We start from the raw sequence: 12479 nt of genomic DNA, 5'->3' as shown, positions 1-12479 counted from the left end.
AAAACACGTGGTGGCAATTTCGTAAATAACCCAGCAATAGTTCGCGTCTTCGCGATCAAAATTCGTCGATTACAAATCGACTCTGATCCAAATTCGGAACTCGTCGCTCAATCTAATTCAATTGATAAACTCTTATCATAGCTTAAAGTATGAAATCTCTAAAGTCATAAACCAAATCAAAATCGAGCGTCGTTGAACATCAAGAAATCTTCAAATTTGATCAAAAAAATGATGATCTAATCAATCGAATTGATGTGTAGAAGTATTTAGATTCATCAATCGATTATGGAATTGCATAAATAATGCACTCAATCGAGCTCTGATTATGGTTCAAAATATTACGTTTAAACGTTCTGAAACAAAACTGAAGACCTTTAAACGTTCTAATACGTTTAAAGAAGTTCTGACAAAAAAAACATCTTTAAACGTTCTAATACGTTCAAAGAAGTTCTGACCAAAAAAGAACATCTTTAAACTCTTTAAACGTTCTAATACGTTCAAAGATGTTCAGAATTTCTAAACTAACAAAAAAGTCCATAAACACTTGACGTTCAGAAGTTCATATCTAAATTAAACACCTGTAACATGAAATTAAACACTAAAAACACTTCATATAATCTCGTAATCATCAAACAATTATCAATCGACCGTCAATTTGATCATCGATTCAATCATATGGACAAAATATGAAACGTCTGCAACTAAGTTTCTGCAAGTGTTTGCAAATGACGCCGCTGACGATGGTTGAATCGATGCAACGATTAATTAGGATGGAAACAATTTGAAATAATTACCACCACGTGTTTTTTGAAATCTAGGGTTGAGAGTGTCACGCACGTAATGTACGATTAGAGATAATTGTATTTTAATTGACTACTCTAGTTGAATGACACGTGTACGAATGGTTTTATTTTAATAGTATAGGTAGATTTTACCAACATTGAAATTCCAACTTTAAAGATTACTGGTTATATATCACTTGAAATTAACAAAGCCTGGGAAAAAAGGAACTTCTATCCGAAAAACAACATAGTCAAAGACGTCACAGAAACACACAATTATGCATACAAAACAAAGTATCTTAACGGACTCCGCCCAGGGGCATAAGCATAAATATAATAAGTGTTTTCACATATAAAGGCCTTCCGGTACACCTTCCTTCTTCTTGAACATAACCTTGTCTTTCGCCTTCTTAAAATCCGCATGAGTCACCTATCGGAATCATATGATTAATAACTAAGCAACTTAAAATTAATGATAAATCAACCTTTTATTAATATTTGATTCATTTTTAGTACCTTCATTCGGCGTTCTCTCAAAGCAAGCAACCCCGCCTCGGTACAAATAGCCTTGATATCAGCGCCAGAGAACTCGTCTTTAGTCATAACAAACTCTTCCAAGTTCACATCATCAGCTAGGGTCATTCTCGATGTGTGTATCTAAATCAACAAGAATCCATTAACAAACTATCTTCTAACTTATATTAGTGTGTGTACACGCAGACACATTTAGTAACCATTATGAATAGTAGTTGTTATTCTGTTTGTTAACCTTAAAAATCTAAATACACAAGTTATATTTAGGCTTTTTTCTCTTTTCGTTCTGATATAAATCTAATTGAAAACGGAGTTGCATACGAAATAAAATAAAGTTTTTTTTAATTGTCAAGTATACCGAGTACCAAACTGTACAGATACTGTAGCAAACTAAACCGACACAAACCGAGCATCACTGCATGTGCCGATATAATGTTTTTATGGTTCTGTTTCCAATTCAAATAATATTTCATTGTCGGGTCAGCATATCAACAATGGTATTCATTTTCATGGTTTGGCTTCCCATTTTGATAATATTTTCATTGAATTTATTTCTTCTCCAATAACTTGCATTAGATACGTTTTAAAAAATCCAAGTACACAGTTATATTTAAACTATTTTTTCAACATCCTGATATAAACTTTATTGAAAACGAAGTTGTATTCAAATTAAAGTATAACTTACCGAACCGGCACCAGCTGACCAAAATTACAAAATCAAGATACTATACCTGGAATATACGCCTTCTAGTTTTAATGTCAGGAAGCGGAAACTCAATCTTCCTATCTATACGACCCGGTCGAAGCAGAGCCGGATCAAGACTTTCAATCTTATTAGTCGCAAGTATCACTTTAACGTCACCTCTCGAATCAAAACCGTCTAGCTGATTCAGCAATTCCAACATAGTCCTCTGAATTTCACGTTCACCACCAGAATGTGCATCATATCTGCACCAAAAAGCCAAATTGAATTAACTGAAGTGAACATTTTAACCAATGGTAGGGTTAAGCCATAACCAGGCTGAACAATTAACCAATGGTGCGATTTAGCCATAAATATACCTCTTTGTACCAACTGCATCAATTTCATCAATGAAGACAATTGATGGAGACAAATCATCAGCTACTCTAAAGAGTTCTCTCACCAACTTAGGACCATCCCCGAGGTACTTTTGAATCAACTCACTACCAACAACACGTAAGAACGTTGCTGATGTGGAATTTGCCACTGCCTGAATAATAAACAAGATTCCTTAAATATATTGTGACTCAATTGAGCAAACAACACAGTCATGGGTGTAAACGAACCAAGCCGGCTCATGAGCTAACAAGCTCGAGCCTTAAAATAAGCATATCTTATAAACAAGCCGAAGCCTGAGCATAGCCTGTTATTGATAGCCGAAAGACAAGGGCACATGCACCAATCAGCCGGTGTCCCGATGATTGAGTGCTATGTGCCTTATGTCCAAGGCTTGATGCAAAACTACTATCGAGCCGGGGGTCTCACCGGAAGCAGTCTCTATATCCCTATGGGATAGAGGTAAGGCTGTCTACATCTTACCCTCCTCAGACCCTACCATAGCATTGCTATTGGTGGGATATACTGAGTACGATGATGATGATGATGATGATTCAAACTATTATATACATCTTTATACAATAATAATTATTATACATAAAATTTTGATAAGATAAAAATAACTGAATAATATAAAAAAAATAATTAAAAATGTATCAGGTGAATACCACCAAAAACCAATTCCGTCATAAAAATCCCTCAACATATTTTTGAACGTTAAAGATGCTTTACATTAACGTTGCTAATGTTACCTGTATTATTCTATCCTTCAAGTTGTTTAGAAAAGAAGCCTAGCTCGAACTTAAAGAAAGTTACAACTCACAAGCCGAACTTAGGCTTTAGAGAGAGAAAAAAATGTTGAAAAGGGCTCGAAACGTGATGTGCTCAAATTTGACCTCTTGTAAGTCAAGCAAGCTGCTAGTCGAGTTTAGGCTCAGCTTGTTTACACCCTTAAAGACCATTAACAGAATCATGAAAAGAAGTTAACAACGCATACCTTTGCAAGCAATGTTTTGCCTGTTCCCGGTTCACCATAGAGTATAACTCCCTTTGGAGGCTTGATACCAATGTCTTCATATAACTCGGGATGAGTTAAAGGAAGCTCAACTGCCTCTTTGATTTCTTGTATCTGTGCATCAAGCCCGCCAATATCAGCATAAGACTCTAGAGGAGCCTTCTCAACCTTCATCACAGACACCATCGGATCCACATCGTCTTGAAGAAGTCCAACAACAGAAAGAACCTGAAAATATAATGATTAACAGTTAACACATTCATGTAAATAACAATATATCATGGCTTAAAATCTTTAATCTTTCACATACTATTTAAAAAAACCTATATCATAACTCCATTAACAATCAAACAAAAAATTGAGCTCTAAATCCATGTAACTGAAATACATATGTTAAGACTCAACTCAAACCCTAAGTTTGATCTTAAATTCTTAATATTTGTGTAACTAATAATATATGATGGTTTTAAGCTTTTACATACCGACGGGGTGTTTAGGATTCCTTATTTTACCTCCTTATAACTTTTCAATAAGTTACAAAAGTGTAACTTATTTACTTTTCTCTCTCACACCAAAAATAATCCCAAACACCTTATTACTTATTACTTTTCAAAAAGTTAAGTTATAAGTTAGTGAAATTAAGGGGGTGTTTGACCTAGCTTTTATTTTTTGGCTTATGCTTATATCTTTACACAAATGAGCTTCTTCAAATAAGCCAAAAAACCATCTTCAAGCAAGCTTCTTCAAATTAGCCAAAAAACCATCTTCAAACAAGCTTCTTCAAATTAGCCTATATAAGCTAATAAGCTTAACCTTAAAAGGCTAAACCAAACACCCCTGACCCCCTGATTGAACTATAATTTTTTATCTTACAAGAAAACATAATAATTCAAAGCTAAAAACCTACATCATCAGTCTAATTACAACTAAAGAATAAATTAAACTTCTCACAACCTAATAACATAAGCTAATTTGACTCTGAACAACTCAAACCCTAAGTTAAATCTGGCTAACATCAAAAGTACCAATTCATCAATATGAAACAAACCCTAGGTAAACCAAAACATCAAACATAATCAAATCAACTAACTAATTCACCTTATTATGCATCAGAATAGCACATCCAGGCTCCAACTGATCCTTATCAACAAACGAAAGTATCCCAACATAGTACTCCGGTCCAACAGATGACGAAACAATAGCATGATTCTCATCAATAAGCTCCTCAAGGTTTCCAACGCTCATCGGAGATCCACGTAGATCATCCACCTTCGACCTATCTTCTTCAGTCTTCTCTTCCTGTGGCTTCAACCTCTCCTGATTCGCCACAAACTCTTCTTCCATTAACAAGTAGTCTTTGATTCGTTCGAGTTTTAATAACCTTAGCCTGCACTTTGAGTGTGGTGTTACGGTTGGTAGCCTGGCTGCTGCCTCTGGTCCTTTCTGCTTTCGCTGCTTCCGGCCCACGCGAGCCGGTGGAGCGGCTGGCTCGAACTTCTTCTCCTTCTTGTCGCCGTCGTTTTTACGGTCGCCGGGCTGGCCTTGCCGGTTCATGCCGCCGGGTGTTCCTTGTCCCATGGTTGTGAATTTGGATGATTGATTTAGGATCTGAGATTGGGGTTTTGAAGGTGTTGTGGTTATTGGTTATCTTTCTGTTCAAGAAAGCATATAATGGTGTGATTCAATTTTGTATACGGAGGGTTTGTGGGCTTGTTATGGTTAGGCCCATTCTTATATTATGGACTGAAACTTGCTAAGTTTAGCCCATGTTATCTTGGTACTTCTAAGGCTTGCCCTATAAAACCCATCACAGATTCACAGTTGAGGGAAGGTAGAAGTTTACTAGATCTCGAGCTTGGCTCGTGAGTTGATTTTTTAATTTCGGTTTGGCTCGCTTGTTATTTATTAAATAATTTATATAAGTTTTTAGTTATTTTTATAATTTTGAAGGAAAACTTTAAACGAGTCTAAACTCAACTTGAGCTCAATTATATGGTGTCAAATTAATACACATAAGTCCAAAGTAGATAAACTTAAATATACATAAGACTTGTTAAAATGAGGAACAAATGCAAGGTGTTTTTGTCTTACCAAGTTTAGCAGTGATCTCAACCACTGATTAGCGCAAATCAATGGTTGAGATGATCGGGGACACCACGTGTACAAATGATAAACGAACTAAAAGGACGTGCCTTGTGAGTGGCTAAATGGGTAAAGCCTATGGTTTTTAAGTTTTACCTAGTTACGACATTTTAGAAAATAAAAATCAAATAACTTTTTTATATAACCTAATGGTCTAGTTGTATGGTGTCTATCATTTCAAAATGGAGGTGTTGGCTACAAATCCTTTTCACACTTTTCATTTTCATTTTCCTTTGTATTTTAACTTTCCCCTATGCATAATATAGGTTGCTTTGTCATTTGTATATGTTCTGTGATTATTTATATTGTTGTGTGGTTTTTTATACGCACAACATGACATGTTTATTTTTTTAACCATGTGTGTAATAAAAACGCGGTGCATATACATGTTTCTCCCAGCCACATGCTGCACCTGGTGGCTTCATACCTTCACCCACGTAGAATATTTAGTGTTTGTGTGTGTATAAGGTTTTTAGCATGAAAAGAGATGATATTTTTCAAATTTAGAGAATGATATAAAAAATTCATTGTATAAGAACACCTGATTCTTTAAAACTTAATTCTCTTTCGTATGATTGTGCTAATCATATATGTATAAAATGATGTATGGATATAAAAAGGTTTAAAAATCAGTTTAATTTTTGTTAAAAAAAAATGGTAGTTTGAATTTAACTTTAGTGTGCTCACCACCTATAACTTATAATGTACTTTTGTAGAAGGGTTCTTTTTGGGGGGTAATTTATAACACAATGATGGCACAAGATTAGCATGCTTTGTGAAAGCTAATCATCATATTACACCACCATCATCTCGTAATCTCTATCCAAATTCCCACCAACCCTACATTTTTTTATCATTGTCTTGTATTATTACGCTCCTCCCTATTTTTTTCATACATAAGATAGTTATTATAGAAAATTAGTTGTAATTGATACCATAGACAACCCTTAAATCGTAATAAATCTCAAGTACTTTGTAGGGTTCGTAACGGCAAAAATAAATCTTAAACCTTTTTTTTCTGAATAAAACGTTAAGACATGGATAATTTATATATATAATTATGTATTAGACATTTCATGTTGGAATTTTCTTTCATTTCTTTAACATCTCACAGTTCATTCTTCATATTTACGTCTATACACATACACGTGTGTGTGTGTTAGTAATAAACAACTAGGTTAATTTGTAAGTTTCTTCACTTATATATAATTCACGTAGATAATATTATACCAATACAAGTTAATATTATTGTACTAAATAACATACGGATTAGCAGTGGCGGACCCATGATTTTTTGCCAATGGGGTCCCATATTTTCGGTGTTCAAATTTTTCGGGTCGGTCGTTGTTCAGGTCGGGTCGAGGCGAAGAACATAATAAAAAACAATATCATAATAAAACTTTCTTTTCAATCATCACTACCTGAACGGGTCAAAATGGGTCGGGTTGACACATAAACACTTTGTTTTCCCTTTCTTAAACATTTTTGAGATAGAACCTAGATCCACCCTTTCATAAGCATGTGTTGAAAACCATTAACTTAAACTAGTGAAAAATAAAACTGATATTTTAAAGTGTTTGAATGTTTCTAAAGAAAACCATGCATAAAGTGGAAAACAATGATATGTATTTTAGAGGTGTTTGAATGTTTCCAAAGTTATCATTGCAACATTAGCAATCAAATGATTGATTAACACTAAAAATTAACACAAAAAACCAAAAACTGAGCCTTGTAAGACTTGAACCCATGACCTTTCAAAGATAAAACAAGGGACTTTCCACCAGACCACATCAACATTAATAGTATGGGTTCCAAGTATTAAATCTTATGGGGTCCTCAAAAAATTTAATATACCGCTTATAATAAATTTTTAAAAAACATTGGTGTCCCGGGACCCCGATCCACACTATGTGGGTGCGCCCCTGCGGATTAGTAAGTAATGCATCACTTATAAACATGGTGATAATCATATAGTAAATGGTAAATTCAAGAGTAGATGGCACAAAGAATACAAGACTTTGTTTTTGGTCATTTTAAAATAAAGACTTTCTAAAACATCATCTAGACAATCTTAAATGTGTAGTTCTTATCTAATTCACCACCAATACACACAAAACACGTGGGTCATATAGAACATTTCCTGTGGCATGATACTTCTTTTAAATCTCTTTGTCATCTCCTTTCAAAATTGACACCATGATCTAAGACCATGAGATCAACATCAACTTATGAGGATAATGGCACTATTGCATACCTTCTTCTAGATCATTTTATAAATTATTTATAATGGAAGTAATCTTTGGTCTTTTTTTCAAAAAGTAAACTTTTAAAATTTTTTTGACTCCCTTTTATTAAGAAGAAACTTATAAATAACCATATTAGAGAAAGTCATGGAAATAATAAGATCCCTTCGAAAATTAATGTAACAACGTGTCGTGTCATGCTTGATAATGTACATTCAACGCTAAAATTTAATAACAAAAAAACCGAACTATCTTTAGCGAATTGCCGTTATATAATATTAAACTGAAATCCTTAAATACTGCTTTACTGTCTCCTGGTCGCACATACTTAATCTGCGCCTTCACATGATACATTTTAACATTACCAAAACTGCTTTCTTTTTCAATTAATGCTCATAAACATTCAATTTTAACATTAAATTTTCGTCATACTTTATTTAAAAAAAGTTGTGAAAATCATTAATAAAGTTTGAAACGGTTATTGTCTAAAACCATGGATTGTTGTAAATAAGTCAAACGACATGAATCCAACAAATCTTACACAAATACACATCCTTTATTATGATTCCCCAAACAATCCTCCTACTTTCCTACCATCCGATCACCATCCAACGGCCCACACTTAAAGCACCATAATATTATCATATCATTACTTATTATAATATTAACATTTTCAAATACGTTAAAGTGGGAACAAAATCACTACCACTCCTTTCTCTTTCCCTCCACATATTCCCACACTCTCACTCCCAACCTTCATTCACCCACCACCATACCATGGCAGCAACTTCCACATTCTTCTTATTATTCTTCCTCTGTTGTTCCATGTTTCCATTAAATACATTCCCGGTTTCCACCGACGTCGATTTGCTTCTAACCCGAATCAAACCGGCACTCGGTGGCCAAACCGGGAATACTAAAAACCTTTTACTCGAAACATGGAACACATCCGTACCCCTCTGCCAATGGAGGGGTTTGAAATGGACGTACACTAACGGATCTCCGTTAACCTGTACGGACATTTCATCACCACAGTGGTCCAACCTAACCCTAGCCAAAGACCCATCTCTCCACCTCCTCTCGCTCCAGCTCCCGTCGGCGAATCTCTCCGTCACACTCCCGCCGGAGCTTGGAGAGTTTTCGACTCTTCAAAGCTTGTACTTGGCGGTTAATTTTTTATCTGGACCCATCCCGCTTGAAATCGAGTACAGCTCTTCGTTATCGGATATTGATTTGGGTAACAATTTATTAACCGGGTCGGTTCCGGCGTCGGTTTGGAATCTTTGTGATCGGTTGATTTCTATTCGGGTTCATGGGAATTTGTTATCCGGGTCAATACCCGAACCGGTTTTACCAAATGCTAGTTGTGGGAATTTGTTGTATTTTGACTTTGGTCAGTTTTCTGGTAATTTTCCTCGGTTTTTTACCGGTTTTAAGGCGCTTAGAGAAGTTGATGTTAGTAATAATAACTTGACTGGTGAAGTACCTGATGAATTGAATAGATTGAATTTGGAAAAATTGAATCTTTCTTATAATAATTTTAGTGGGGTGTTACCGGATTTGTCGAAGTTCGGGGCAGAGTCGTTTGAAGGGAATGTGAATTTATGCGGGCCGCCGTTGGGTGGATGTGGGGGAAGGTCGGGTGGGTTGAGTTCGGGTGCGGTTGCGGGGATTGTGATTAGTTTGATGATGGGGGTCGTAGTTTCCGCTTCGTTGTTGATTGGTTACTCGCAAGGGAAAAAGAAGAAGCATTTTGACGAAGAGGACGACGGGTTTGATGAGAACGGTGAAGAAGATGATAACGGTGGTGGTGGTGAAGGGAAGTTGATATTGTTTCAGGGTGGTGAACATTTGACTTTGGAAGATGTGTTGAATGCTACCGGTCAGGTTATGGAGAAGACGAGTTATGGGACGATTTATAAAGTGAAACTAGCGGATGGGGGGGCTATCGCATTGAGGTTGTTGAGGGAAGGAAGTTGTAAAGATGTCGGGTTTTGTTTTCCGATTATTAAACAGTTGGGAAGGATTCGACATGAAAGTTTGATTCCGTTAAGGGCGTTTTATCAAGGGAAGAGAGGGGAGAAGTTGTTGATTTATGATTATCTCAAGAACAAAACTCTACATGAGCTTTTACATGGTAATATCCTTTAACTCATACAAGTGAATGAATTATTATTGATTAATGTTGAGATCATGCATCATATAACCTTAATAATGTGTTCTTATCTTTGAGTTCATTCTTTTAGCATTGCATCTATGTAACCTTCTATAAAGTATAATGTAACTTTACTTTCGTATTTCCGTTTATGAATGTAAGAAAAGTTGTTTCTTTTCCATATTTTCATTTTTTACCATTATATGCGGGTAACCTTTTGTTAACAGGTAAAATGCTAATAGGTAAAATGGTGACATTACTCTATGTGGTGTCATGTCACCGTTTTACCTGTTATAGTCTTACAAATGGTTACCCACATATAATGGTATAAAAAATGAAAATACGCCTATAAGCGTTTCTGGCATTTATAAACGCAAATATGAAAGTAAACTTACACTTTTGTGTAACAAGCCCCAATATATATGCATAACATTTACAAACTTGCTTTACTACATGTGATATATGGTTACATAATGTACTATATAACGATTTTACGTTGCATAATGTGCATCATGGTATGAATATATGCATATTGGATATTTGGATGCTCGTTGTTGATTAGTTGTTTGGTGGCCACATGCTATCTTTTTTTGGCTATGCATTTTGTGGTGTTAATACTAGTTATTAGCTAATGCTTGATACAACCATATAAGTGAATGAAGTTTCTAACCATCATACTAACAGTTCATTTTTCCTTTTATATGTTTGACCCATTATGAATAGATATCACCTAAATTTGCACATTTATACATCGTGTTTTCGTAATTAGTTAACATAGTTTTTGTAATCATGTTTGACACACCATGCACTAATTAATTCTTACAAATTCATAAAATTTTGAATCGAAAGTTTTCATGTCAGCTTGACCCCGTTTTGCAGCCGATTAATAAAATGTGATTTGTTTTCTTCAGAGCCGCAGCCTGGGAAGCCCGTGCTGAACTGGGCCTGCCGCCACAAAATCGCTTTAGCCAAAGCCAAAGGACTAGCCCATCTCCATTCAAGCATCGACACACCCATCACTCACGGCAACGTGCGATCAAGAAACGTTCTGGTAGACGACTTCTTCGTGGCCCGGCTCACAGACTTCGGTCTCTACAAGCTCATGATCCCTGCAGTAGACGATGAAATCATCGCATCCGCAAAAACCGACGGCTACAAAGCCCCCGAGCTTCAAAAGATGAAAAACTGCAATTCAAGAACCGACGTGTACGCGTTCGGGATACTATTATTAGAGATATTATTAGGGAAAAGCCCAGGAAAACCGGGTACTCGTGACGGGTTTGTTGATTTACCAGCTGTTGTGAAAGTGGCGGTTTTGGAGGAAACAACAATGGAGGTTTTTGATCTTGATGTGTTAAAAGGGATTCGGAGCCCAATGGAAGACGGAGTGGTTCAGGCATTGAAGTTAGCCATGGGTTGTTGTGCACCGGTTGCATCAGTTAGACCGTCGATGGATGAAGTTGTGAAGCAGCTCGAGGAGAATAGACCGAGGAACCGGTCGGCTTTGTATAGCCCGGCTGAAACAAGAAGTGGAAGGGATGCACCTTTTTGATTATTTGGTTCGAGTCAGTTCGGGTTGGGTTGGATTTTGTTTTACCGGATACTTTTAGTTTGCAGTATGCATCAAGATAGCTTTCTATATAGTATGATTAAAAGAAGCATTATATTGTATTTTTCGTATCTGGAATGTTAAGAATTATTAGTTTTGGGCCGTCTTTGATTATTATGTTTGAGTTGTTCATGGTTTTGGCATAGTTTTTTTATAATTAAATGAGTTTGTAAACAAGTATAACAGTTAAAACAAAAGGTAAAGTTGTTTATGCATTCTCACTCTTTAATTCTATATTGTAACTGTACTGGGCGCCGGTTCGGGCGATTTTGAGGCGCGAAGGAGCTAGAACACCGTCCCCCAGGCGATTTGGGGCGGAGGCGGAGTTCTTTTATCGCCCGGAGAGAAGATGAAGAATATTATTATTATATTATATATTATTATTATTATTATATTACTATTGTATATATATGTATATGTATATATGTTGTGTGTGTGTATATGTATATGTATATGTATATGTATATGTATATGTATATGTATATGTATATGTATATGTATATATGTTGTGTGTGTGATATATGTATATGTGTATGTATATGCATATATGTTGTGTGTGTATATATATGTATATGCAAAATGAATACTAGAAACAACCCGAACCAACCATTTCCTCCTTTCGGTCAACACCATGGTTCGCAAAACCAACCGAACGTGAACTTACAATGGAACTCGATGAACCTAAACCAACCGAGCTATCCGTTTCAATTTCCCGACCGAACCTAAACATGTACGCCAACCGAGCTATATGTTTTTTTTTATATTTTTAGTGATGTATTTTTTTTGTATTCCTTTTTAATTTTAATGCATTTTTATTTAATTATTTAAATAAATTGGTTTTTATTTAATTAGTTTAATTATAAAAAGAAAATAATAAAAAAGATACTGTGGGCCCAACTTGTAGCCCCTACACCATTACAC

General features: G+C 35.6%; 2 protein-coding genes across 2 annotated transcripts; one reads left to right on the top strand and one right to left on the bottom strand.

The window, feature by feature from the left end:
• Positions 1 to 944: 944 nt before the first annotated feature.
• LOC143560502 (26S proteasome regulatory subunit 4 homolog A) lies at positions 945 to 5044 on the bottom strand. The gene is made up of 6 exons (XM_077048793.1): positions 4508 to 5044; positions 3392 to 3637; positions 2379 to 2548; positions 2048 to 2264; positions 1299 to 1439; positions 945 to 1212 (listed from the first exon to the last, which is right to left on the bottom strand). The coding sequence occupies exons 1-6, from the start codon at positions 4985 to 4987 to the stop codon at positions 1129 to 1131; spliced, it is 1338 nt and encodes a 445-aa protein (XP_076904908.1). The 5' UTR covers positions 4988 to 5044; the 3' UTR covers positions 945 to 1128.
• A 3506-nt stretch (positions 5045 to 8550) lies between these two features.
• On the top strand, positions 8551 to 11501 carry LOC143560501 (putative kinase-like protein TMKL1). Its single transcript, XM_077048791.1, has 2 exons — positions 8551 to 9931; positions 10861 to 11501. Exons 1-2 carry the CDS (start codon positions 8572 to 8574, stop codon positions 11499 to 11501), a joined length of 2001 nt encoding a protein of 666 aa, XP_076904906.1. The 5' UTR covers positions 8551 to 8571.
• Positions 11502 to 12479: the final 978 nt, after the last annotated feature.

The sequence above is a fragment of the Bidens hawaiensis genome, unplaced genomic scaffold, assembly GCF_021521415.1.
Source record: "Bidens hawaiensis isolate Kalapana, Puna unplaced genomic scaffold, B.hawaiensis_p1.1 tig00020342_1, whole genome shotgun sequence".
Lineage (NCBI taxonomy): Eukaryota > Viridiplantae > Streptophyta > Magnoliopsida > Asterales > Asteraceae > Bidens > Bidens hawaiensis.
Note: the sequence above shows the minus strand (reverse complement) of the source record. Positions and strands in the feature narration are given on the sequence as shown.

Coding starts and splice junctions, on each gene's coding strand:
- LOC143560501 (XM_077048791.1), top strand. CDS start 8,572: ATGGCAGCAACTTCCACATTCTTCTTATTATTCTTCCTCTGTTGTTCC. Junction 9,932..10,860: donor TCTACATGAGCTTTTACATG/GTAATATCCTTT, acceptor TGTTTTCTTCAG/AGCCGCAGCCTGGGAAGCCC.
- LOC143560502 (XM_077048793.1), bottom strand. CDS start 4,987: ATGGGACAAGGAACACCCGGCGGCATGAACCGGCAAGGCCAGCCCGGC. Junction 3,638..4,507: donor CTATTCTGATGCATAATAAG/GTGAATTAGTTA, acceptor TTATATTTTCAG/GTTCTTTCTGTTGTTGGACT. Junction 2,549..3,391: donor GCAAAACATTGCTTGCAAAG/GTATGCGTTGTT, acceptor TTTATTATTCAG/GCAGTGGCAAATTCCACATC.